Below are 27,024 nucleotides of genomic sequence, written 5' to 3'. Positions count from 1 at the left end.
GTTTCCATATTTGAGATTTAAATAGAAACCCCATGTGGCAGAGAACAGGGAAGCACTTCATCTTTATAAGTTCCATTTGTTTTTAAAATCTGTAATTAAGTCTGCACATGTGGACTGATGTCACCTGTACTTTTAGTGTCTGATGCATGTTGCAATTTGTCCAATTGAATGACTGTTATTTCTGACATGCTTACATCCTGATTGCCTCCAGTAATAGGGCTCTTTTGAGATGATAATTGGTCTGTGCTTATTATAGTCTCTGTTGAAATCTGACAAGAAAATTACATGATAGAAGACGAAAGTCTCAGGTTTTCAATGTCCTGTTTTAAAGAGAAAAAGGTACCTTGCCCTTGAATAAGTAATGGTAGGTTTTTGAATGTCATCTTTTGCATTAAATAAGATTTTATGTGGGTTCAGAGTGTAATTATTTTCTTTTCCCCATCTAATTTGTTTCAAATCTCCAAACAGCTTGTACTGTTTTTCTTTGAGTTGAAATGTCTTTCTTTTCAGTTCATACATTTAACATTTACGAAATAACTGAACACTATAATGCAATGTAATTACTTTTTTCTCCTATCCTCTTCCTGCTTTGAATCTCTCAAACGTGTTTAGTGGAATTAAGTTTTTCACACCAGATGGTACAAATGTGAATTATATGAGAAACCTACATCACAGCACAACCAGCCATAAACTCTCCCACATTGAAACCAACTTACACATGGGCACAGATTTTACGCTCCTCTGCCAATGGATCTGAAGGTGGGTGGGCTTGGTAAATGGGCCTTTGGCATAACTGTCTGCCCATTTCCCCACTGCAACTATACCAACAATTAATGCCCACTTAAGGGCCTCATCCCACTTCAGTCGGGACTTAACCAGCGCCTGAGGGCCCACATCAAGCACCCAGCCTGGCAGGTTTCCCTGTGCGGGGAGGAGTCCTTCCAGCTGGCACCCTAGGCCCATCTGAGGGCTCCCCCAATGTGTAACCCTCCCCCACCCCCAGGTTGTCCTTCCCACATGGTCTCTCAAACCCCTACCCACCCCACCCGCTGGGGCCTGTCAACGTGGAGCGCGGCATGACCCCACCCCCCCCCCCCCCCCCAAACGCTTGCCCAAACCTTGATCCAGCGGCGCATACCTCTGCCCTGCATTGCTGGAGAGCTGCCAGCCTCGGATTGGTCGGCAGCTCTCTAAGGCGGGACCTCTTGATCCAGAAATGCAGAAGTCCCATCACCAGCCACGACTGCAAGGGAGCCGATGTTTCCCTCAGTGGGCTCCCCCTAACATTTTAGCCAGCGTGAGGAGGGGGTTGCAGGGAATCTGACACCTCGTATAATTTAGCCCATGGTGTATCACCACCATTCAAGTAACTTACTATACAATCTGATGCAAAAATTACTAGTTGCATGTTTCCTGTGCTGTATGGTGGGGAGAGTTACACACTGGATCTTTTACACAATTGTACTTCCTCCGCCTTTATTAAGGGAATGGTGTATTGGATTTCTGGGGAGTAATTGCAATAGCAAAGTTACCATTTATAACCTTGTCACTGACTCCACATTGGTTCTATAACAACACAGGTTTTGTGAATATGGACTTGGTTCACATTTAGAGTTCTTCTGAACAACAGTTCAATAGCAATGCAATTTGGAAGCACCAATTCCTTCAACTGAGTAAAGCACAAAAGGCAGTTAGTTGGCGTTGGTGTATCAGTAAATGAACTGACGGTCAGGATGGTGGAAAACTCTGTGTTCACACCCACACCATTCTTCTGAAAGTCCACTCGTTGGCACTGTTCACTTCTTCCATACACTGCTACTCAGAATATCAGTAGCTCTTAATTTTAGATTCACTGGGGTTTGACCTGGTTTTCAATATTTAAGAATGCTGATCAGTTTACAAGAGTGAAAATTATTCCATCTGCTTGCGAGACGCATATGCTTCACCTTGTGTGAGAAACAATGACATGATAATTCCCAGTTTATGCGCATAGCTGAGTATTCATTACTGATTGTCTAAAGATTCACATGGTTTATGATCAGTAAAATTGCAATACACAGAGTTCCTGTCAGTACTGTTTGGAGCCCTGTTTCTCTTGCATTAGAGCCACGTGAACAATTTGGAAATCAAACCACTTTCTTCAAAAATTCAGCGTGGTTCTGGGATGTTGTAATGTTGGGGTTTTAAGTGCTTTGAAGCGTAAAATGAATAAAGAGGCTTCTTAGCTTCGAGGGCCTGCCCGCTATCCATAATTGGATGGTAAATCTGCTTCTGGGCCAGTTGGGAAGGCACCCCCTTGAAAATCCCAGCGAGTGGCTATTCCCACCCAGGAGTGAGTTCAGCACCCAGGAATGGCCATGGTCCCTCTTCCTGTGCCCGAACGAAGAAAATCCAGCCTTTGGTCTTCATGACTGAGTTATTCCCCGATTTAATCATATTGAGCCATCAGGGGGAAGCAAATATAACAAACCTGACAACAGTAACCTGACAGAATGTGACAAAAACTGGGAAAATAAAACATTTTGAAAATTCCACTTAAGTTCAGCTTGTTCAGTAAGTTTACTGATTACAAAAGGTGAGCGTTTTATATTTGCAGTGTTACCCGTGAAAGTAATAGGTACTTGCCTGGATCTTCCGCAGAGATTAGGAAACTTGATAGATTATTTATTAGCATTGAGTTATAAATAGGCTACCATACCGTGGTAGCGAGAGCTTCGTGAAGTTCATTGTATGGTGAACGGATGCCTGAGGCAGAATAGCGTGAGTAGGGTCTTTTTGCTCAGTATGATGTCAAGAAATCAGCCTTGTCTCTGCAGCTGCTTTCAAAACTCATTTCTGTCAGTTGGAAAGATTCAGTATCATTTTAGTTGAATTGCAAATAGACTAAAATTAAAGCAGAAAGTAGTTATACAGGATTAACTCATAAAACAGTCCCCTGGATGCAGTGCAGTTGCGTGAACAAAGGGACTCCTTTGTTGAGTATTCACTTTGGATCATTGATGACTAGTCCCATTAGACTCCCCTCGATGGCTATCTGCCAGGTTTTTCCTTTCCTCACTAATCTCTGCTCCGTGTTTGGCAAAGATGCATCTAGCTCCATAATCCATTTCTACCTAACTGAAGTCAGTGATGTAGGGAAGTGTCAGTGCCACAGAGGTGAAAGTCATCTTTTCCTTACAGCTTGCATCAGGCCAAGCACATGGTCCCTGAAACGAATAACACACAGCAGCACAGAGGTGTCCGATAAACAGGCTAATTTCTCATAGGTGACAATACCCATTAGAAAAGTTGTCCTTTCTTGAGCCATAATTAGCTGAACTGCACATGATTGAGATTTTATTTTATTTACCCAAATCAGTAGTGACAGGCTGCAACTTTTTCAGGATAAAAAATTGCTGCATTAAAATACACTCTGTTGTATTTAATTGTTTAAAATTCTGGCATTCTTTTACAGCAGAAGGCAAATAATATACAGGTTGCTAATGTTGGGGATGGTGTCCCAATTTACTAATTTTGAAGCAATGGTGTAAAATGGCAGCTTCGGCATTAAGGTTACTTTGCTGTGAAAGTAACCTTAACCAGATCTAAAATTCTACAATAGGTTAATATAGCATTCTGTCTTAAGGCAAGGAGATTTAAAAGCATCAATTTAGTTAATCACTGGGACAATTTCTATTCATTTGAGCCCTGATTCCAATTTTGAGTTGAACTTGAGATATTTTACTCATTTTAAGTAACACAGCAGGCCTCAATTATGCCAGTAGTTATGTTGTGGCTGACAACACGATAATTGCACAATTTGCAACTACCAATGTCCATTAAGTAACAAATAGAAATATAGGAACAGGAGTAGGCCATTCTGCCCATTGAGCCTGCACCACATTCAATTAGATCATGGCTGATCATCTGTCTCAATGACACTTTCCCGCACTATCCCCATTGGCCTTGATGTCATTAGTCTCCAGAAGTCTATCGACCTCTGTTTTGAACTTGGTGAATTATGGAGCTTCCACAGCACTCTGGGGTGGAGAATTCCAAAGATTCACCACCCTCTGAGTGAAGAAATTCCTCCTCATCTCAGTCTTAAATGGCCTACCCCTTATCCTGAGATTATGTCACCTGATTTTAGATTCACCAGCCAGGGGAAACATCTTATCTACATCCACTCTGTCATGGCCCTGTAAGAATTTTGTAAGTTTCAGTGAGGTCACCCCTCATTCTTCGGACTCTAGGGAATAGAGACCCAGTCTCCCCAGTCTCTCCTAATACGAGATCCTGCCAGACCAGGGATTAATCTGGTGAACCTCTGTTGCACTTGCTCTGTGGCAAGTATATCTCTCCTCAGATAAAGGGGCCAAAACTGTACACAGTACTCCAGGTCAGGTCTCATCAAGTCTCTATATAATTGTAGCAAGACATCTTTACTCCTGTACTCAAATTCCTTTGTAATGAAGGCCAAAATATCATTTACCTTCCTAATTACTTGCTGCACCTGCATACTAACTTGCAGTGACTCATGAACAACGACACCCAGATCCATTTGCACTTCCCAACCTCTCTCTGTTTAAGAAATGCTCTTGCCTTTCTATGTTTCTACCAAAGTGAATAACTTCACACTTATGCACATTATATTCCATCTGCCATGTTCTAGCCCATTCACTTAGCCTGTCCATGATTCATACCCATGAGGTAGCTTCATAAGAATGGCTTGACAGATTGGGGAACTGCAACATGGAGGGCACATTTCAAAAAATCGTGTAGCTCACCAATTGTAATGGCACAATATATTTTTGATGATGTGCATTTGTAAACTCAGTTGTTATGTACAATAAGTGCTGACTGCTGGAGTACCACAGGTGAGCCTGATCTGTCCTTACCAATTTTTTTTGTATTTGTTCATGGGATGTGGGCATCGCTGGCTAGACCAGCATTTATTGCCCATCCCTAATTGTCCCGGAGAACCAAGTGGCTTGCTAGGCCATTCCAGATGGCATTTAAGAGTCAACCGCATTGCTGTGGGTCGAGTCACGTGGACTAGACCAGGTATGGGCAGATTTCATTTCCTTCCTGAACGGGCATTAGTGAACCAGTTGGGTTTTACAACAATCGACAGTGGTTTTATGGTCATCATTAGACTTCTAATTCCAGATTTTTTATTCAATTCAAATTTCACCATCTACTGTGGTGGGATTCAAGCCCAGGTCCCCAGAGCTGGAATACTAGTCCAGTGACAATACCACTATGTCACTGCCTCCCCCATTATGCCCAAACCAAATGCCCAAATAGGTTTCTGAATAGAAAACTAAAGTAGCAGCGTTTTCTTTCATTAAGCTCGAGACGCTGAAGCAAGTTGCTGCACGCTTGTTCCACCTGGCTGACGTCAGCAACCTCAAAGACTGGAGGACTAAACATGGAATTTGTCTCCACGACTAACTGGATAATGCCGTGGTTTAGACACTGCTCTTTAACTGCCGGGAGCAAGATTCAAATCCAGCCCATGTTGATGGGATGATTATCTGTTGGTTGAAAGAGCTGTCTGCGAAATGCGTTTGGACTGTTTTAATCTTGTTCCAAGTCAGTCTCTAATTGGCCAAATTGTTCAGGCGGGACTAAGGCTCGTGAGGGGAGGTGTTGGTGTAGTAATCCAGATACCCAGGGTAATGCTCTGGGGACCTGGGAACAAATCCCACCATGGTAGATGGCGAAATTTGAATTTTTAAAAAATATCTGGAATTAAAAATTTAATGATGACCATGAAACCATTGTTGATGGTTGTAAAAACCCATCTGGTTCACTAATGTCCTTTAGGGAAGAAAATTTGCCATTCTTACTTGGTCTGGTCTACATGTGACTCCAGACCCACAGGAATGTGGTTGACTCTTACATGCTCTCTGAAATAGTCTAGCAAGCCCCTCAGTTCTCAAGGACAATTAGGGATGGGCAGTAAATGCTGGTCTAGCCAGCAATGTCCACATCCCATTAAAGAATGAAAAAAAGAAAAACATGATAAGAAAATGCAACAATGGTGCAGTGGGGACAGCCTCTCAGTACCTCACTCAAGTACCCAATGGTCACACGTTAATCCACAGCCTGTTCAGCCCTACATCCAACTGTCTCCTCTTCCTGACTAGTTACACCCTCAAAAAAAACTACCAACTTTTTAAACACACTTTCCCTTATTAAAACCATGTTGATTCTGTTTGCTCCTACTATGATTTTCTAAGTGTGTTGTTAAGACTTCCTTTAATAACAAATTCCAGCGTTTTCCTGATGTATGGTTCCCAGCTGGCTGACCTGTAGTTCCTTATTTTCACACACTTTCTTGTGTATCGGTTTTATATTTGCTAACTTCCACTCCACTGGAATTGTGCTCGCATCTAGGGAATTTTGGAAAATCCACAGTTCCTGTAGTTATCTCTTTTGGACCCCTAGAATGTAGGCCATCAGGCCCTGGGGATTTTGTTGGCTTTTAGGCCCTTAAGTTTCTCTAATATGTTTTCTCTACTGATATTTCCTTTTAAGGTCCTAGGAACATAGTACAGCAGCAGGAGTAGGCCATTCTAGCCCTTCAAGCCTGCTCAGCCATTCAATAAGATCATGCTGATCTGTTTGTGGCCTCAACTACACCTTCCTGTCTGAGACCGCCCACCCTCCGTAACCAATCAATCAGCATTCTCTTTACATTCGGTATAAATGGTTATTTTTCACTTATATTGGTATTCTTGCGAAGTGCCCTGATGAGTGCAAGATGAAAAGTTTACCATGTCTCTTTTTTCAGCAATACTCAAGTTCTGTACTACCAAACAACTATTTGTATAATGGTTGAGATTTCTTGGGCCTTCCGCTTGTTTCCAGCAAGTCTATCACTTCTCTCTCTCTCTCTCTCTTTCATTTTTTCTCTCTTTCTCCCTCTCTTTCTATTCCTCTATCTCTCTTCCCCCTTTCTCTTTCCCCTCTCCCTCTTTATCACTCCATCTCTACCTCTTCTCTCTTTTCCCTCTCTCTCTCTCCTCTCTCCTCTCCTTTCTTTCTTCCTTTCTCACTCTCTTTTTCTCTCTCTCTCTTCCTTTCCCACTCTCTTCCCCTCCCCCTCTTTCTCTTTTGCTTTCTCTCTCTCTTTTCCCTTCTCTCTTCCCTTCCCTCTTTCTCTCTTTTCCCTCTTTCTCTCTCTCTCTCTCTCTCTCTCTCTCTCTCTCTCTCTCTCTTCCCTCTTTCTTTTTCTGCCTTTCCTTTCTCTCTCTCTCTTCACTGTCTTCCCTTCTCTCTTCTCTCTCTGTCTCCACAGCTTGGCTATCCCTACCTGTCCAACTCATAATTAGGAGTCATTCAATTGACAAGAATTGTAAACTTTTTCATCCAACACGCACAACTTCAATGGAATCCTGCATGAAAGAGATGTTCTCTGTACTCAACTTGTACTAAAACTCTAAACTATAAGCCCTGCTTGAAACTAGAACCATACCCACAACCTATTTACACGCAAGGTTGATCATTTTCTCTTGTTTATCTCCCAGGCAATGTGGTCACACGATTGTTTACTGGAAGTAAGGTGCTTTATTAGAAATCATTTCCCAGAGAATCCTAGTTTATAAAGTGACCATCACCAAAATATAGTGTAGGTTTTCTCCTTCCCCAAAAGTACATGGGCCATCACAGTATCACTATCATCTGTGGAGCTCTACGCAGTGGAAACCAGGAGAGGAAGAAAAGGTGAAAAAATTGGAGGACAAGAAATGAACTCAAAAAAGTAGCATCACCAACTTGCAAACATGAAATAAGTGCAAATTGATCGTTGTGTGAAATGATTCATTTCATGGAAACCCTTATTTCCATCACTGCACCCAATAGATTAAAACAGGAGATGAGTGCTGTTTCAAGATTCCGATTGTAATTTCAAAGTCTTGTTGATTTTGACATGAGGAATGATGCTGTAAACCCTGTTACAGCAATATATCAGGTATCTTATAATACAAACTTGATGATTTTCACTTCATAAATCTCTCAGTAGCACCTCAGTGACAGTCAAATAATAATGAGCTATACTTCCCACGTTTATGGTGATATATATGTAGTGTGGCTCATAAAAAGACTGCTTGAGACTGCTGCCCAGAAAATACACAAATAATATACAGATTTAGAGAATTTAAGCAAATTACTAACCGTTGTTATGATCCCCATAGAGTCTGAAAACGTTAAAGAAGATATTTCAATTGCCAGCGACTGTCTGGAAGGATCTCATACAAGATTTCAAGTTTTAAGATTTTTACTGTAATAAGCAAACTAAAAGTAAACTTTGCCAACTAAACACTACTTTTGTAGGAAACTTGTACTCAAAGCTACATTAAAGCGTTAACAGAGTTAACTTTTATGTGACCGGTAACCATACCACCTCCACCCCACCCCCCCGCCCAAGCCTTGGCCATACATTATGCCACACTTTCCATGGAATTACAGTCCTTAAAGGAAACAGTCCATAGTTGCTTCCAGCTTCCAATGGATTTGCATTTCTCCATTTTCCAGAGTCATAATTTTGAGTGACCATCTAAAGATGCATTGTTTTTCGAGAGTTTCCAAATCCACTACCAGCAGTAAAACTTGCTCTGATAATTCTGACAAATTGTTTGGATTCCTTAGATGGCTATGAGATGCATCACTTTGACCCAGAGACAGTCTTCTCTCCTGCATTGGTAGCTTACAGAGAACTCACAGCTTTTTCCCTCTGCCGACTGCACTAACTGAAGTGCTTTTTGTTTCTTTCTCTTTTCCCTTCTCCCCAAAATCCTGGAGACAGAAAGTCTATTCACTGTCAGCACAGCTGCCCCTTGCCTTTGTTTTCAGGTGTGAGAACTTCACACCTTGCTCGGCAAGTCTTTTGATTTGGGCCCCTCTTGTCCTCATAGCAACCAAGCCACCTAGGCTTGTTGCCCGTAGAATGCGGCACAGGTCCAATGAGCCCCTTCATTACTCCATTTTATTTGCATTAAACAGGCATCCTAAATGGTAATCGTTATGAATGCAAGGTTTTATAAGGTGTAAACTTTAGGGAGACATTATGAACACAAATGTTGCAGACTCGCATGTGGTACTGAATGGTCAATATTAGAAAATGAAATTGATCCATGTGCGTGATACACAATGCGGCAGAGTTGCCTGCAGTGTTGAAGAGTTGAAAACTATTTTATTAAACAGTACACATCAATACTTAACTCACATAGTGAAATGGAACTAATTGAGATGTGTGTGTGCAGTACCAGTGATGATACTTATAGGAAATTAAGACCTCGACATAGATTGGAAGCAGGGGAGGGTGTGGGGGAGGCCTTAAGGGGAAATGTGATGTGGAGGTGCTGCTGGTCACAAAGCTAGGGCCTGATGTAAATAAATTGTTGCTGTCGCCCAACTGGCCAGATTGAGAGCCCTGCAGTTCCTGGGGTTAATGGGTTGGTGGAGGAGGCCTCTAGACCTCCACGATATTCAGGGAAATAGGAAACAGGTTCTGGTAAGGGTAAGATGTGATGGTGCCATGATAGTCGGGGTGAGGGCTGTGATGGTGCTATGAGAGGTTGCTTTGACAGAAACGCGATAGCGTGAGAGGCGTGATGGTGCCCAATAATCGGGGAGGGCCGGAGACTGCACTCTGATGGTCTTGGGGAGGGCCGGGGACTGGACCGTGTTGGTCAGGGGGAGTGATGTGGACTGAACTATGATGGTTCGGGGGGTGGCCAGGGACTGGATCATGATGGTTGGGGGTGGGGGAAGGCTGGGGACTGAAACGTGATGGTCGGAGAGTTGGGGAGTGGGGTGCTGGGGGGACTGGACCATGATGGTCGGGGGTGGGGAAGGGTGGGGACTGAACCTTGATGGTCAAGGAGTTGGGGAGTGGGGTGCTGGGGGGACTGGACCATGATGGTCGGGCGGGTGGTGACTGGACTGTGATGGTTGGGGGTGGGGGAAGGGCAGGGACTGGACCGTGTGGGATGTGGGCCCCGATCTGTCAGTGATCGGGGAGGGAAGGGTGACCTGTTTTAGGGCAGGCCTTCGGCTTTCTCGTAACATTACTAGATCCTATCTGCATATTTAAAACAAGACCCCACTACCTTGCTGTGGGCCTTTGTGCTGCTCAACTGTTCAAAAGAGCGGGATAATACTGAGACATGCAAAGAAAGAAGCAGGATTGTTGGTTGTAACTGGCATCTGTTATTTTCGCTTTCCTCCAACCAGATTCTGCAAAGTTAGGAATAAAAACCGAAAATGCTGGAAAATCTCAGCAGGTCTGGCAGCAGCCGTGGAGAGAGAAACAGAGTTAACGTTTCAAGTCTGTATGACTTTGCAGGTGGTGCAAAATATTAGGTCAGTGATAGGTGGGAGCTAAGAAGAGATTGACAAAGACATCATGGACACAAGACAAATGTAGTGTTGATGGTAGTGTTAAAGACTAAAGAAGGTGCTAATGGTGGCATAAAGGTAAGATAGCATATGTTAATGGCAGAACAAGGGTCAATGCTCTACATTGCTCCACCTGCTTCACCCTCTTTAAAAAAAAATCCATCACACCTCTACTTCTCTTAAGCTCTAAAAAAGAGTCACATATACTTGAAACATTGACTGTGTTTCTCTCTCCACAGATGCTGCCAGACCTGCTGAGCTTTTCCAACATTTCCTGTTTTCATTTCAGATTTCCAGCATCTGCAGTATTTTGTTTTTATCTGCAAACTTAGGACCAGCTAAAATGGAGGTTTAGTGTAACTGACCATGCAGCAGGCTTATCATAGGGATTTTCATTAAGTAGCATTTTGTATGTTACTCATGCCACGATTTTCTAGCTTTCCTTCACATTGTCATTGGAAGCCATGGTTTTGGAAGGGAGGAGCTTCTTGCCTTTAAGCAGGGCTATCGTCCTCTGGCAGGGTGTCTATGTTCTGACTAGTACACTCACCCTAACAGGAACAAAACAGTAGTGTATTGAGCATGATCAGATTTATTGAGTCAGCGATGTCAATCAGTGAGTTTCCATTCATTTGAGATTATATATAATTCAAACAAATTAGTGAAGAAAGATTGATATATAGGGAAGGAAAGAACAATATTAATGTTGTTGCCATTTCTCTCTTTGGGTACACCATACTAAATTGGATTATCATGAAAGTTTTACTAATGTTGGGTGTTCCTGCAGTGGACTGTAGATTATTCAGTGTATTGTAGACATCTGGCAGTAAGTGCACTTAAATGGATTGTTTTACAAAGTGATCATAAAGATAACGAGTTTCTGGCTATTCTGTGTTTCTCTAGCCTGTATTAATTATTGGAGAAGGCCATCAGTTACTTGGTGATGCAGCAGATTATTTTATTTTCATTCTCATAGGATATGATATGATTTGAGGCTGTGCTTGTTCCTGAGGCCAAAAAATAATTTTGTTTAAAGGAAAAATTAAGATGGCTGCAAAAAGAGTAATGCTGTTTTCAGATACGAACTGAATTGGCATGGAAATTTCCTCTCTCACAAAGGGTTGTTTGTGGGGGGGGGGGGGTCAATGATTTCCAAGTGTTAAGACTAGATTTCTTTCACTTACCTTTTGAAATGTAATCTCACGAAGTAATGAGCACAGGCAGGTAAATGAATTTGTCTCCATTCGGGTTTGGAATGCTGATTGTCAGATATTTGAAGTTGACAATTGGACTCATTTGACAGAATTTGGACAGATGTAAACTCAGGTCACTTTGGACCTATGGTGTTGGGAGGATTGAAATGTTACAGACAACCGGTATCCTTAAAGTTGAGGTGGCTCGATTTGGATCTGTTCTGATCGCTCTATCGTCAACTCAGACACTGGCCTTAGCTCCGGGAAGGAATTTGTGATACTTCCTGTTATCTTCTGTTCTTGTTCCCCACGCTCCCTATCATTTTGCAGATCTGGACACGCACGGATGTGTTCAATATTTTGTCTGTTTTCACATTCATCAGCATGTAAAATCTGAGACGGAGATAATAACTTCAGCGCTCAGAATGTTTTTTTCTCATCTTATTGAATTGGCACCATACTGGGTGAAACAGCCCAGAAAAGATCTATGCTAATGAATAGCCTGAAGGTAATATCATAATTAAACATGATTACTTGCAGTGCATAGTCTCCTATATGAAATGGTTTTGTAAACGACCAATAAAGTCACTAAATTGCATCGACTGATGTTTGAAGCATCTTGAAAGCAAAGCTACAAGTGGGGTACATGATAACCATAAAATACTCTTTTTCATGAAAATGCACCCAAAATGCTCATCTGATCGTTGCATAAATTGATTAAATTCATCTTTTCAATAAACTCTCTGCTTACACTTTGTAGCTCAATTGATATTGCAAAACTGTTTTATGAAATAGTCTGCAATCATGGATCCAGTTGCTGGCTTATTAAAGAATCCCCTCTATTTTAGGCCCACATTGCATTAAAAGGAAAGGGGCATTTAACATTACCATGAATTCATTGTGATTATATGACGTTCCTTTTAATATCTCTTATCCGTGAATTTGTGATTACCTCTCATCTGTGAATTTGTGACGATCCAGTGTTACACAGGGAACTACTTTTAATGTTATTTTCCTTTATTTCGCCCTGCAGTGTTTGAGGAGCCAGAGGATCCCAGTAACAGATTCTTCTTCTCCGAGATAACCTCTTCAGTGTCTGATGTGAAGTTCAGTCACAGTGGCCGGTACATGATGACACGAGATTACCTCACCGTCAAAGTCTGGGATCTGAACATGGAAACCAGGCCTATAGAAACATATCAGGTACTCTATATTCAAAATTAGGAAGTGCAATGCAGTCATGTCCTTTTACCATAATCGCCACTGGATGAACTGTGCCACTATCTCTGATGTCAACTGGCTATGCAGCATAAGTTGTGAATGCAACACTTGGTTTTATGTGAGTTCTGAAATTATACTGCATAGAAAGAAGCCATTCAGTCCATTGTGTCTGTGTGAAAGAGCAGTTCAGCAAGTTCTACTCTCCTGTCATTTTTGCTTTGCCTTTTTCCTCTTCAAGTAGATATCCAAATCTCTTTTGAAAGTTACTACTGAATCCGCTTTACCTGCATTCCAGACTGTCATAACTTTGCTGCGTTAAAAATTCTCCTATTACCTCTCTGCTTCTTTTGACAATTAAAACGGGAGTGTCTGACCTTTTTGTGTGAGGGGCCACACTTCAATTTTTTTCTTGCTCAAGGGGCCAGTGAACATATTTTGGAAAGATAAGGCATTAGAGGTTTATCTTACTATTAATCAAACCAACAAAAAATGTGCATTTTTATGAACAAGCTCCAAATGCGAAGACTAATTTATTAGCTTACTTTCTTGGCACCTTATTGAAGACTGATTTAGTGAGATAGCTGGCATTGTCTTTGCTTGTACATGGCCTCAGTGTCTGCACGCACATTTGATGTAGTGATGCAGAGTATACCAGATGGGTTAAAAGAAAGACATGACAAGCCTCTTGTATCCCAGCAGATGCAGATTGTAAGTGGACTTGGCAAATGTAGGAATATGTTTGCAATATTCTGTTTGGCCCACCTCTCAGTGAGAATCAGCTGTCCATGAAGATGAACTTCATATGTCTGAAACATGCCTCTCTGGGTAGCATTCAAACACTAAGGTCCTTGCTACAGTTAAAAGCCCAGAGCTACAAAAACAACACTCACTTTGTTTAACTGCAAGATATCAGTTGTTATAATGGCCGGAATGCTGTCGACAGCAAACTGTTTGATTCTAAACAATTAGACCATTTTTGCCTTGTGTTGGTATTCTTGCAAAATGTCCTGATGAGTGCAAGATGAAAAGCTTCAACATATTGCTTTTTTCAGCAATAATCTATAAGCAGGAGCTGGGCACTTAATGCCTTTTTGTCAACACCTGCACAACCAAAAGCAATGGAGGAAGTGCGTCAGGCCGTTGACTCTCGGGCCAGGTAGCCAATCAGAAATGGCGCAGCTGGACGCTGACCCAATGGCTGTAACTTTCCAACCAGTGATGGCGTGACAGCTGGCAGGCTAGGTTGAAGTGTAAAACCCCTGCCTCCAGGAGCAGTTTGAAGAGTTCTCGCTATGATGTTTTAAAGTTATGTAATGGTGGTGGGCTGGACTCTGGCTCATGGGGCGTTTATTGGACAATCCTACCTTGAATCTATGTTCTCTGGTTACCAATCCTGCTGCCAGTGGAAACAGTTTTGACTCATTTACTTTCTCAAAATCCCTAACAATTTTGAAGGCCTCTTTTAATTCCATCCATAACTTTCTTGGTTCTAAGGGAAACAATCCTAACTTCTCCAGTCTCTCTACATGACTGAAACCCCTCTCCTCTACACCCTCTTTAAGGCTTGATGCCACACCTTAAAAGTGTGGTGCCCAGAATTAAACACAATTTCCAAGGCTTTGACAAAACACTTTGACAAAGTGGTATTTAGCATAAAGAAACGCAACAGTGCAAAACATTTATGAAAAAGCGCAAAATTACAACCTGAATCCCCATTAAAATTTTCGGTAAAAACAATGGGTGGGATCGTCCGCTCCTGTTTGCAGCGGGCAGGTGGGGGCAGAAAATATCAGGAGGTCGCAAAAATTGGTTTCATGCCGTTGTAAAACCAGTTTTCAATTGTCCGCTCCCCTCCACTCCTCGATGGTGGGCCACATTTCCCATCACACGTCTGAAACCTAATATCAATACTTTAGCATCTCATTATAAGCCCTGCTCGCTGGAATCATCCCCCCACGCTGGATCATCCAAGCATGTTGGCGTCACAACTGTACATAAGCGACGTGCACCTGATGAGCTGCACTTCACGCGGGACTTTGAGGTTAATTTGCCTACTTTTCTTCTGGCAGCACCATGGTCATCAGCTCCAAGCTTTGCAGGCAGCATCACATCATGTTTAGGAGGGCTCACAAAGCAGGTCTCTACCTACCAGACCAGCCAAACGGTGGGGGTGGCTTTTCAATGCTTGCAGGGGCTTGCTTGGGGATGGAGGTAGAAGTGGACTTAGGCAAGAGAAGAGGCTGCAGGGCGAAGGCTGTACTGTGGAAGGGGGGTATCCCAGGCTTTGTGTGGGAGCACATGTTGATCTGTGCAAGTGGGCTCAAGATGGTGAGGGCTGAGGAGGCAGCCTCCAGAGATGAGGCCAGATGGAGATGTGAGGGTGTGTGTGAGAGAGTGAGTGGTGATGTCCCTTGAGCTGGCAGTGAGTGAGATGTCAGTGAATGTGCAATGGGCTTGTGGCTGAGAAAATTGTGATGAGATGGTTGAATTATGCTGGCAGCACGGATGAGATCATTCATCCCATTTCTGCACTGGATGGCCAACATCTTCTGTGCAGTGTTGGCACTGACCACCGCTGCCACCCTCTTCCAAGCCAGAGTGGTGACATTGCTCGACCTCTTGTGGCCAGGATGGGTGGAGAACATCATAGCGGGCCTCCAAAAGGCACTCCAGTGATGGGTCACTGAACTCTTCTTGGCTTTTGGGGGCCATGTTTTCACTGAAGCAGTCCTGGCTGCAAGCATTGAGAACTGTGTGCATGGCTACAGTTTAGATATGGCACCCCGAGTGAGGAAATTATGAAGTATTGGTGATTTAGAGGCCACCCACCAGCGAGGTGGCATGTTTCATGTGGCTGCATAATTAATGAGGCGGGAAGCAGACGATATGGCATGAAAACTTGCCATTGCGGCCAGCAAGTAAAACATTTTTTTATGCCCGCTACCGCACTTAGTGAAATTATGGGACAATTCAGCCCAATATTACCACATCTTGGCTCCATAAAAATATTCTTTAAAAGCATTCTTTTGAGGAGAAATGAAATTACCAAAGGACTGACAGTTTTGGGTTTCTGAGCTGGAACAGCTCCATGCTCTGCATATGAGTCCATAAAGTGGCCCCAGAACAGAAGGAGGCCATTCAGTCCCTCCTGTCTGTGTCAGCTCTCCAAAGCAGCAATTCACCTAGTGCCATCCTGCCTTCTCCCCATAGCCCTTCACATTTTTCCCTTTTAGATAAAAATCCAATTCCCCCTTGAATGCTTCGATTTGAACCTGACTCCTCCACACGCAGGCAGTGCACTCCAGATCCTAACCATCCTGCATGAAAGAGTTTTTCCTCATGTCCCCGTTGCTTCTTTTGCCAGTTACTCTAAATCTGTGCACTCTGGTTCTCAAGCCTTCCACCAATGGGACCAGTTTCTCCCTGTCTACTCTATCCAGAGCCTCTCATGGTTCTATCAAATCTCCTCTCAACCCTTTCTCTCCAAGGAAAGCAGCCCCAACTTATCCAGTCTATCTAGTTCCTCATCCCTGGAACCAATCTTGATCTCTCTTCTGCACTCTATCCATGCATCTGATAATGATGATATTGGCACTCCTGCAGAATTATAAATTTCACAGTCAGGATGCAGTACCTAAAATATTCAGTGGAAGGTCATTTGGGTTCCGCTATCGTTGGCTAGAAATCTGACAACGGAGAGTTTCCTGGATCAGCATCCAGATGCATTTGATCACCTGAATGCTGGGCTGGAGTGTGTGCATGTAAAGAAAAAATAATAATAAGCTGCCCAGTGTTCTCCATCTTAAGAAAAATTTCCCCATATAATTGAAAAGATATTGGTGTTCCAGTTTGTCATTGCACTCTGCTGTCTTCTTGGAGACCTCCATGTTAACCCAAGGCAGACAGATAAGTTGAATATCTTGTTTCTCTACATGTTGGAAGTGTCCTGTGTGAAATGAGTTTATGCACTATCCATATAATTTGAAAATGGTTAGCCCCTCATACTACGTTTGGATGTCTGGCATGAGAAATGGAAGTACTTTTGACGTAGTTCTGAAGTTGGGTCCTTCACATCTTTTAAATTTATGGTGGATAGAGCTTTATTCTATATCTAAGCAGGTTATACCTTGATGCTGGGACAGAATATAAAACAGAGAACTGTTCCATTCTCTCGCACTGATGTCCCTCGCTTTGGTGAGCGCTAATGTAACACACAAAACAAAATATAAAATGTTGACGTGTCTTATCTATAACGTGGAGATGTGTGGTATAATGGTGACAAACTGATAAATGATCCTTTCCTGTTTATCACAACATTTCCAGCTTTCAATTGTATGTGGAACAGGACATTGTAGTTTGAATCAAGTTCAAACCTTTAACTTTTTTTTAAAGGGCTTTGTCTGTTAGGATTCTACTTTGGTTTCTGTTATAGGCTCTGAATTGTGTGCTTTCAACCTTCATCATTCTGGTTCTCTACATGCAGCCATGCTCAAAAAGAAACATTGCTGAAAATCACGTTGTTGAATGATGTAGCTGGCCAGAGGCAGAATTAATTAGAACCAACTTTGCAATGATCTGCGAGCTCATTACACTATTTGGACCTCAATGGACAACAGGGTCAGTTGGAAGATGAGGTTTTGCCTGCGAAGTGTTTTAGTAGGGGCAGAGAACTGTGTGGGAAACTCTCAATGGGCTAGATTTAATGAAGCCTGTCACGGCGGGAAACGTTACGGCCGAGTCCACTTAATCATGGGAGAGACCTTGCACCAGTCTCCCGGCAACAGCAAAACCTCCCCCGATTAAATCAGCAGTTGGAAGGGGCTGACACAGGATTCCCAGCCGTTGCCAGCAGGATTTCAGTTAGGCTCATTAGTGAACTTACTGATGCCCATCATCCCTGAGCCCACTGCAATTTAGTGGTGCCCCAGGGATTAAATGGCGGGGCGGGGTAGCCGGGGGAGGGAGGGGGTCACATCGGCTTTCCTGGGCCCTCGGAAGGCCATCCAGCAAACCCTGTCGGGTTTGACTGCAACCTCCTTGAGTGGGGGGGGTGTTCCTTCATAGTCAGGTACACTGTGCCTGATCAAGGGACAAGGCATTGGGAGGTTGAGCTCCACCCACCCCCCCCCCAAACGATGATCCCCATTCTGCCTTCACTTACCTCTGGTCTGGGGTCCCAAGATGATCCTGGGCCTCTGTAGGCAAGTACATTGCTGGCAGTTACTATTGCTCCCACTGGGGCTGGCGGCAATGGTGGAATCTTGATGGATGGGACTTCCGCCGCTGGGGGCCTCAAATGCGGGGAAGGCCCAACAGTGGCAACTTAAGTACCTGAAGGGCACTTTCGGGCCTCCCCCAGAACTGACGGGGATCCCCACCAGAACTGACTGGGATCCCCCACCGATTCTGCAACCAATGGGCAAGACCCCCGTCAGTCCAGCAGAATCCTGGCCATTGTCTACCAAAGGGCCTCCCAATCACCTGGCGTCATTCTTCTTCTTAAGTTCTGCTGCCCAAAGGCAGGTCCGACCCACAGCACCGTGACCTCCACCACAGGTAGATCAAAGGAGCAGGTCCTGAATGCACCGCAGCCGGAATGGGTTTCGAACCCTGGCTTTTGGCACCAATCTGTTCTGACTGTAGATCGATCCAGCCAACTGAGCCAACCGGTCTCCCAAGGAGTCCGAGTTGCTGTGGCAACATACGCTTTACATGCATTTTGTAGTCTGGAGATGGTAGAAGGTCCAATTTTTTTTTCCATTTCATGGCTGACCAGGAATCTCTCCCGCTGTTACCACCTGCCATTTGGCATATGTTGAAAGGATTTACAATTTGATCCTCAACCTGTTTGGCTGCATTATGCATGCTCATTCCTTAGCCATCAAGTCCTGGAGTGGGACTTGAACCTGGAGCTTCTGGCTCAGAGGCAGGGATGCTACCCACTGCGCTACAAGAAGTTCTGGCCACATTCTATGTTTTACAAATTAGATATAACAGGACATTACTGTTGAAATCAATGATACCATGTTCATCGCACGGTGCCTAGCAGTTACAGAAGGCCTCAAATCTGCTGACAGTCGTGACACAGTCACTCTAAGGGTCACTCAGACATGGGCAAGATCGCGAAAGAGAGACAGTCACGAAGAAAGAATGATCCTCCCCATGGGTCCTACCCATCCCCAACCTGGGGATAAAGCAGGAGATAGTGTTTGAAACCAATTAACAAAATATTTCACCTTTGGAATTTTGGCTTTATGAAGAATGTATGGGTAGCAAAGGTATTTTTGCATTTAACCGTTAGTTAACATATAACATCACACCATAGCTATGATCATTTTTGAAATCGAAATGAAATTTATTTAATCATTGGGGCCCACTCTTCATGGGGGCAAAGAATGTCATGTTTTACATCTTGAACTTGTTTCCCATGGCTCCCTTTGTTAATCTTACTTTTTTCCCTTTTCCTTCCTTGCATCTGCCTGTGCTACCCAAAACTCCCTATTAAAAAAGCACAAAGGCAGCCGACTGAAAGCCACATGAGATCTATTTTCATACTTTTTCTCCAAAGTCAATAACTTATTTTATCCTTTAGGGGTTTTGATTACTTCCTGTACAAGATCAATAGTTGACTTGGGGGCAAGTAAATGAACCAGTAATACTTGGACATCAATAACTGCTGCAAGGCAATAGGTTTACTGCAAAGGGTTTACTATGGGTTAGTTCTCTTTGGTCCTCAAGTCGCCTTGTGCTCGTGCAAGTGCGTGCACAAAGGTCCCTCAATAGAACTGTCTCCTGCACCATGCCGTATTTTTAGTAAGCTCTCTTAATAGTTAAATCACTTAACAAAATAACTAGTAAATTAGCCAGTTAAAATATTTCTGATATAATATGTTCTGAGTTATCATTCCCTGACGTTCAGTCAAAAAGCCATTGGGCTTTATTCCTGCTATAGAACAATTAACCAGTGATGTTAGGAAGTAGACTTGCCATCAGGAAATGTAACGATTATAGATTTGCTTTAAATAATAACTGTTTATTTCTAAAAATGACAAGTCCAAGCTGGTTACATATTTAAATCACGGCAAATGCTTGTTCTTTCTAATGAGCCATGCTTATTTCTGAATTAATTCTTTATAGCTGGTTAGTGAATGATCACCACATTTACCTTGGAGCTTTCCATCTGAACCACAGCAGAATCAGTGACCTTAAACAGCTATACTTACATTATCAGGAGCGTCTGATCCTAATACTGTCTGCCGAAACCAAACGTGAACTTACTGTCTTCTACATTACTGCCCTTTTTGGTTTGGTACTACATTATTGACCTCTTCCATACTGTTTGACCATGCAGTTCTCCAAGTTTGTTGGCTCCAAATTAAGGATTTATCAAGTCCTACCCTTTGGGAGTGACGACGACTCATTTTGGTTTTAAAATGACTTGATTCAATACAGGTCACTGCTGAATGAATGCCACTTTAAATCGTTCCCTGCTGTTGAAAGCACCAGTAGTAGTGAAAATGAGATGTCATTCCATAGACATTCTACAATATGCAGACTACTACACCTGGTGTTGTAATATGAGATGTAGACAAATCAAACACAGCATTAATTGCTTATTACAGGGATACAGTTCTAAAACTACATTGATTAGGAATGGTATTTTCCAGTGGGGTTCAAGGAGCTGTAGATGAACAATGGTTTAGAACATAGATGTGATGTTGCTAAATGGAGAGAACGGGCTGATCATCTCTTGTGTTGTTTGTACGTGCAATGGAAATTTTTTTGGTTTGTCGTCTTCATTAATACATTTGAAGCAAACTAAATGGGAATTGTTGGATCACAATTCTGGCAGTTCAGCAGTATGAGTTGAGATTCTTGTTAAACAACCCACTGAAAAGCAACAACAACTGATGAAAACAAAAACAGAATTACCTGGAAAAACTCAGCAGGTCTGGCAGCATCGGCGGAGAAGAAAAGAGTTGATGTTTCGAGTCCTCATGACCCTTCAACAGAATGGAAGGATCTGTTGAAGGGTCATGAGGACTCGAAACATCAACTCTTTTCTTCTCCGCCGATGCTGCCAGACCTGCTGAGTTTTTCCAGGTAATTCTGTTTTTGTTTTGGATTTCCAGCATCCGCAGTTTTTTGTTTTTTAACAACTGATGAAATTTGAATTGAAGAATCCAGATTGTTTTTGATTAAATAAATGATTAAGTAAATGTTTGTATGTTGCCAGTGTTCAAAATATTGATTGCTTCTTCTGACGGATTGAGTTTGCTTCCAATTTCTGTTTCCTTCCTGCCACTTTCCTTCCCACCTGAAAGTTTCTATCTATAACATAAATAGACTGGTACTGGCTCCATTCTATCTATCGTGCATTTATGGTTATATTATGGATTCTATCTTAAGCAAATTCTCCAGTCGACCCTATATTCTATCTCAGGCACATTCACTGCCACAGAATGGTTTACATCTAACACATATTTGGTATGGTCTAGTTTCTATCTACTGCACATTGATGGTCAGCCTGACAGATCTAATGCAATTCATTGTCAGAGTACCCTATATTTAACAGCCATTCACTGTCAGCATGTAGCTTAGATCTGATGTATATTTGCAGTTACAAAAGCTGTTTTAATATCCCAGGAGTATTATGTTTTCAGGAAATTTCACATGAGCAGAACAGTTAGTGATAATTGTGTACTTTAGCACAGAAAGGATTGCCTAGAATTGCTAAGAGTGTCAATTTGAAGCATTCACATAATTGGGCACTGATTTTGGCAGTGATATACTCCACATGAAAAGAAATGTATTGATAATGCTTTCGCTTTGTTAATTGCGATTGGGTTTAAAACTTGTGCTTTTATTATGTTGCTAACTGCTAGTAATTTACTGTTGAAATAGCATTCTTTCAATTGCTTAATATTAATGTTATTTTGTTAACAGATTCATGATTACCTCCGGAGTAAGCTTTGTTCTCTCTACGAGAACGACTGCATCTTTGACAAATTTGAATGTGCGTGGAATGGGTCAGACAGGTCAGTAACCCTGAATCTTCGCTTAATTCTAGATCATGATATAAACAGGTTGCTTTAGTGTTCCTGAGCAGGTTGAGAATCTTCCTCTGTTGGAAGGTAACTCTCAATTCTGTATTATCATTAGACTTCTGGTACAAATCCTAGATAACTCACAACCTTGTATCGCTGGACTTTTTCATGTTTCACAAGAATTTGTACTCTTGCCTTTGAGGCTGTGAATCAAGTCTTTTTAATTTAATTTAACTTCGTGGAGAATGGTCTTTTTTTTCTCTTCTAAAAGTAGGTAAATGTGTTTTGAGTCTCCATTTACTGTGCTATGATTGCAAATGACTATTCCATTTTATGTCTTTATTTTGCTATGATGCACATTGCCTCCTATTACACAGCAAGTTGCCTGGCAGGAAGCAGATCTCAACTGCAGTAGAGTATCACATTACACACAGATTTGCTTACCAAGACATTTCTAGATTTCCCTGCTATGCTGGATATTTGGGTCAATGGGAGATTTTCCCTGAGTAGGGATGAAGGAATAGAGAGCCGTTATATGTAAACTTGCTGCCAGCATTTAATTGCCGTAGGTGGCGCAGATGGAAATGAAAAGTTGCACATGGAACCCAACCAAGCCACATTAACAAGGACTGTTCAAGTGTCGCAGTGGCCCTGAGCCGAACAGATGCCAGGCTGCTGCCACATGTCGATTCTATTTGTAATGAGACTACATGTTCTAGCTGAGAGAGATGGCAGTTCAGATGAGGCAAAGAGCAGAGTTTGGGTGGACAGCCTGAGGCAAAGGGTGATGGTGAAGTTAACTTTTTTATTCACGTGTGCATTCAGTGGAATGTTTGCGTGTCTGGGAGTACTCTTGAAGTCAGAGGCAGGCTGGAAATCTGAAATAAGAACAGAACATGCTCAAAATACTCAGCAGGACAGGCAGCGTCTGTGGAAAGACGAACAGAGTTAACACTTCAGGCTGATAACCTTTCGTCAGAACTGGGAAAGTTAGAAATGTAGCAGGTTTTACGCTTGGTAGGTAACTTGCACACATCAAGGTTCCACAAACTACAATAAGATTAGTCACTTAATCTATTTGATGTTGATTGAGGGGTAATGGTTGGCCAAGACACTTGGAGAACTTTTATTAATTAAACGCAGTTCATAAGCGTGGTGTTGCTGTTGTTTGGCAATCGGGCCTTTGCCACCTGTCTCAACTGGAACCAGCTGGCCCAGCAAATTTAACCAGGCAGAGAACGTAGGTGGAGGGAAGAGCAAAAAGGAAGATCAGTGATAAATAGAGAGCAGAGAGAGATTAAATGATTAAAGGGATGGTGGTGCAAGGCAAAAGAAGATGCTAATAGGACAAGTAAAGAAACAAGAGATGGGCCTGTAGGACCTATAAATGGGAAAAGCAGAATTATCACTACAGTCTGCCATCCAAACAAAATGCAGCCAGAGGTTATGATCTGAAATTGTTGAGCTCAATGATGATTCTTGAAGGCTGTTAAGGTGCCTCATCGAAAGATGAGGTGCTTTTCCTCAAGCTTGTGTTCAGTTTCATTGGAACAGTGAAGGAGATTGATTGAAGACAGAGGTTAGATTGGGAGTCGGGCAGAGATTAAAATGAGTGGCAGTGGAGGAAATCAGTTCTGTGGGACATGAAAGGCTGAAACAATGGGTCTACCAGGGCAGTCTTGTTTGTGGATCTTGGGGATGGAGTAGAACCAGACTGTGCGAGGCTGTGGGACTATGAAGTTGAAGACCATGAAGAACAGGTCTCCAGAGGGGATGAAGTCTTCCAAACGATGGCTTGATGTGCAGTGATGGGGTCATGGTGCAGAATGAGGTAGGAGGTGTCAGAGTTGGCATACAGCCTCCACTATTTCTCATCATTGAAATCACAAGTCAACAATTATATTGCAAGGCAAATACTGCAATGCACAACTTATTTTTGGGTTCCTTGCTTGATTAATAAGGAAGAAAGATATTACTAGAGCTTTGATAATGTAATTTGCAGCAATGGAATGAAAGGCAGATGTAGTATTATCTTAATAGTCTTTGAGTCTGCTTCAAGTTGCTAAACAATTACTTCAGTTACAGCCATTGCTAAATTTTTCATTAGTGAGACCATTACAGCACAGTAGGAAACCACTAAACCCACAATACACAGATGTGCATAATGTTCAAAAATATAAAATGCAGAACCCATTTTCAAATATCTTCGTTGCAATGTGACAAGCTCGTTAAAATAAAAGCAATTTTTTTTCATAAGCTCTATGACATGCCATAAACATATGCTCTATTTTGGCATATAATAGTCTCCTTTTTATGGAAATTCTTTCTCCCCTTTTCTGCTTTAAATTAAGAGAATGTAGTGAACCCTTCCCCAACCCATAGAGCAGACTGGCAAACTGCTGACTGGCCTCGGTCAATATCATTCAGCCCGTACCATGGTCTCTGCAACCCATGTGATGATCACTGCTTGCTGCTTTTAACTGTACTTATTGCTTTTGACATAAGGCAATGCTCCTAATATTCACAACTTAAAATTTTGTGCCAAAATGTGTCGCTGATAAAGACGGCTTTATTCGTCCCCAGGGACTGAAGCAATCAGATATGATTGTGTTAAGCCCAGTGACACGTTTGGATGTTCACCTACATTGAAATATTACAAATTCCATGAATGGGTAGCTTGCAATGATATATTTATTACCTGAGGGGGAATAGCTAAGGCATCCCAACAACTTGAAATTATTTTGAAACCCTGTTGTGCGAAGGTCTAGTACAGTATTCCTTTTTGTATTGATTTCTGCTACATCAAGTAGCTGCAGTGCTCCTGCAGGCAACCTCCAGTTTTAAAGCTTTTAAGTAAGTCTGCAGTCTTTACAACTAATACATATATTTTGATGGGACCCAGGGGTTCTTTGGGTATTGAAGTACAAATTTTCAGATATTTTCTCAAAGGAGTAAACAACATTTCTTTGCTTCAGAAACAGCTTGTTCTTTTGATGGACTTGATTATTTTAGTTTTGCTTCAAAGAATTTTTTTTTTTTGTTTTATAGTTTGTATGTATGCTTTTAAAAAAAGTATCCACACTGCATCCTGTCTTTACCTAAAATGTTCAATGAAACAACAACCATTTCTCCAGCATTGACAGCAACAACCTGTATTTATACAGTTAAAAGCAAAATACTGCGGATGCTGGAAATGTAAAACAGACACAGAAAATGCTGGAAAAGCTCAGCAGGTCTGACAGCATTCTGTGGAGAGAGAAAAACAAAGTTAATGTTTTGAGTCCATATGACTCAGGAGAAGGGTCATACGGACTTGAAACGTTAACTTTGTTTTTCTCTTTCCACAGAAGCTGTTAGATCTGCTGAGTTTTTCCAGCATTTTCTCTATTTATACAGCCTTTTTGCAATAAGATATCCCAAAGTACTTCACAGAGGCACTGAAAAATATGATACCGAGCTACATAAGGAGATGTTAGGTCACCTGATCAAAAGCTTGGTCAAAGAGGTGGGATTTTAGGGATAACTTGAAGGAGGAAAGCAGAGAGATTTAAAGAGGAATATCAGAGCATAGGGCCCAGACAGCTGAAGGTATGATGACCAATGGCATAACAATTAAAATTGGGGATACTCGAGGCCAGGATTAGAGGAGCACAGATATCTTGGAGGGCCGTGAAGCTGGGGGAGATTAGAGTTGAGGAGAGGAGAGGTCATGGCGGGATTTGAAAACAAGGATAATAGTTGGGAAATCTAGGCATTTTAAGTGGGAACCAGTGTAGATCAGTGAGCGTAGGGGTGATGGTTGAACCAGATTTGGTGCGGATTAAGACATGGGCAGTGGAGTTTAGGTGATCTCAAGTTTATGGAGGGTAGAATGTAGGAGGCTGACCAGGAGTATATTACAATAGTCAAATCAGGAGGACACATCGGCTTGGAGGAGGGTTTCAGCAGCCATGAAACTGAGGCAGGGGCCGAGTCAGGCAATGTTACAGAGGTGGGAATAGGCAGTCTTGGTGATGACACTTAAATGTGACTGAAAGCTCATCTCAGGATCAAATATAACATTGAGGTTGCAGTTAGTATGGTTCAGTCTCAGGCAGTGTGACTTCCTTCAATCAGGCTTCCTCCTGCCCACAGTATCGAAACTGCTCTCATCAAAGTCACAAATGACATCCTATGTGACTAGGACAAAGGCAAACCATCCCGACCTTTGCAATTTTGACTTTGTTGATCATCCTCCAATGCCTCTCCTCCTTCATCCAGTTGGGTGGGACTGCACTCACTTGGTTCCATTCTTATCAATCTAATTGTAGCCAGAGAATCACCTGTAATGGTTTCTCTTTCTACTTTTGCACCATTAGATGGGTCTGTCCTGAGCTCCCTCCTGATTTTCATCTGCCTGCTACCCCTGAGCTACATCACTCAAAAACACAACATCCAAGTTCAATATGCACGCTGACGACACCCAGCTCTATCTCTCCACCACCTCTCTCGACCCTTCCACTCTCTCTAAATTCTCAGACTGCTTGTCTGTCTGACATCCAGTACTGGATAAGCAAAAGTTTCTCCAATTAAATACTGGGAAAACCAAAGCCATTCTTCATGTCTTCAGTCCCCACCCCAGACTCTACTCTCTAGCCACCTACTCCAACCCGCTCCATGGAAACTGTTGGAGGCTGAACCTGGCTGTTCACAACCTTGGTGTCATATTCGACCCTAAGATGAATTTTCAACCACAATTCCATTCCATCACCAAGGCCACTATTTCCACCTCCATAATATCACCCAACTCCCACCCTCCTCTTGCTCATTTGCTGCTGAAACCCTTGTCCTTGCCATTGCTGCTTTTAGATTTGACTAATTCAATGCACTTCTGGCCGACCTCCATCTTCCACCCTCCATGAACTTAACTTCATCCAAAGCTCAGCTACCTGGATCCCATATCGTACCAAGTCCTGTTCATCCATCGCCCCTGTGTTCATTGACTTACATTGTCTGCCACTTGAGCAGTGCCTACATTTTAAATTACTTACCCTTGTTTTCAAATCCCTCATCTCTGCCTATCTCTGTAACCACTTCCAGCCTGGCAAGAAATTTGCACTGATCCAATTCTGGCCACTCCATATCCCTGCTTTTAATGGCTCCACCATTGGCTGCTGTGCTTTCAACTGTCTAGGCCT

General features: G+C 42.5%; 1 protein-coding gene across 4 annotated transcripts in view; it reads left to right on the top strand.

The window, feature by feature from the left end:
- LOC121282937 (serine/threonine-protein phosphatase 2A 55 kDa regulatory subunit B gamma isoform) overlaps positions 1 to 27,024 on the top strand; it is a 339,135-nt gene that overhangs the window by 294,672 nt on the left and 17,439 nt on the right. For all 4 annotated transcript variants that reach the window (XM_041196762.1, XM_041196781.1, XM_041196771.1 and 1 more), the window contains 2 exons: positions 12,613 to 12,782; positions 21,747 to 21,838. In XM_041196762.1, the coding sequence (XP_041052696.1) occupies positions 12,613 to 12,782; positions 21,747 to 21,838 (262 nt within the window). The remainder of the gene's footprint in view (positions 1 to 12,612; positions 12,783 to 21,746; positions 21,839 to 27,024) is intronic.

This window comes from Carcharodon carcharias, chromosome 1 (assembly GCF_017639515.1).
Source record: "Carcharodon carcharias isolate sCarCar2 chromosome 1, sCarCar2.pri, whole genome shotgun sequence".
In the NCBI taxonomy this organism is placed as follows: Eukaryota; Metazoa; Chordata; class Chondrichthyes; order Lamniformes; family Lamnidae; genus Carcharodon; species Carcharodon carcharias.
Note: the sequence above shows the minus strand (reverse complement) of the source record. Positions and strands in the feature narration are given on the sequence as shown.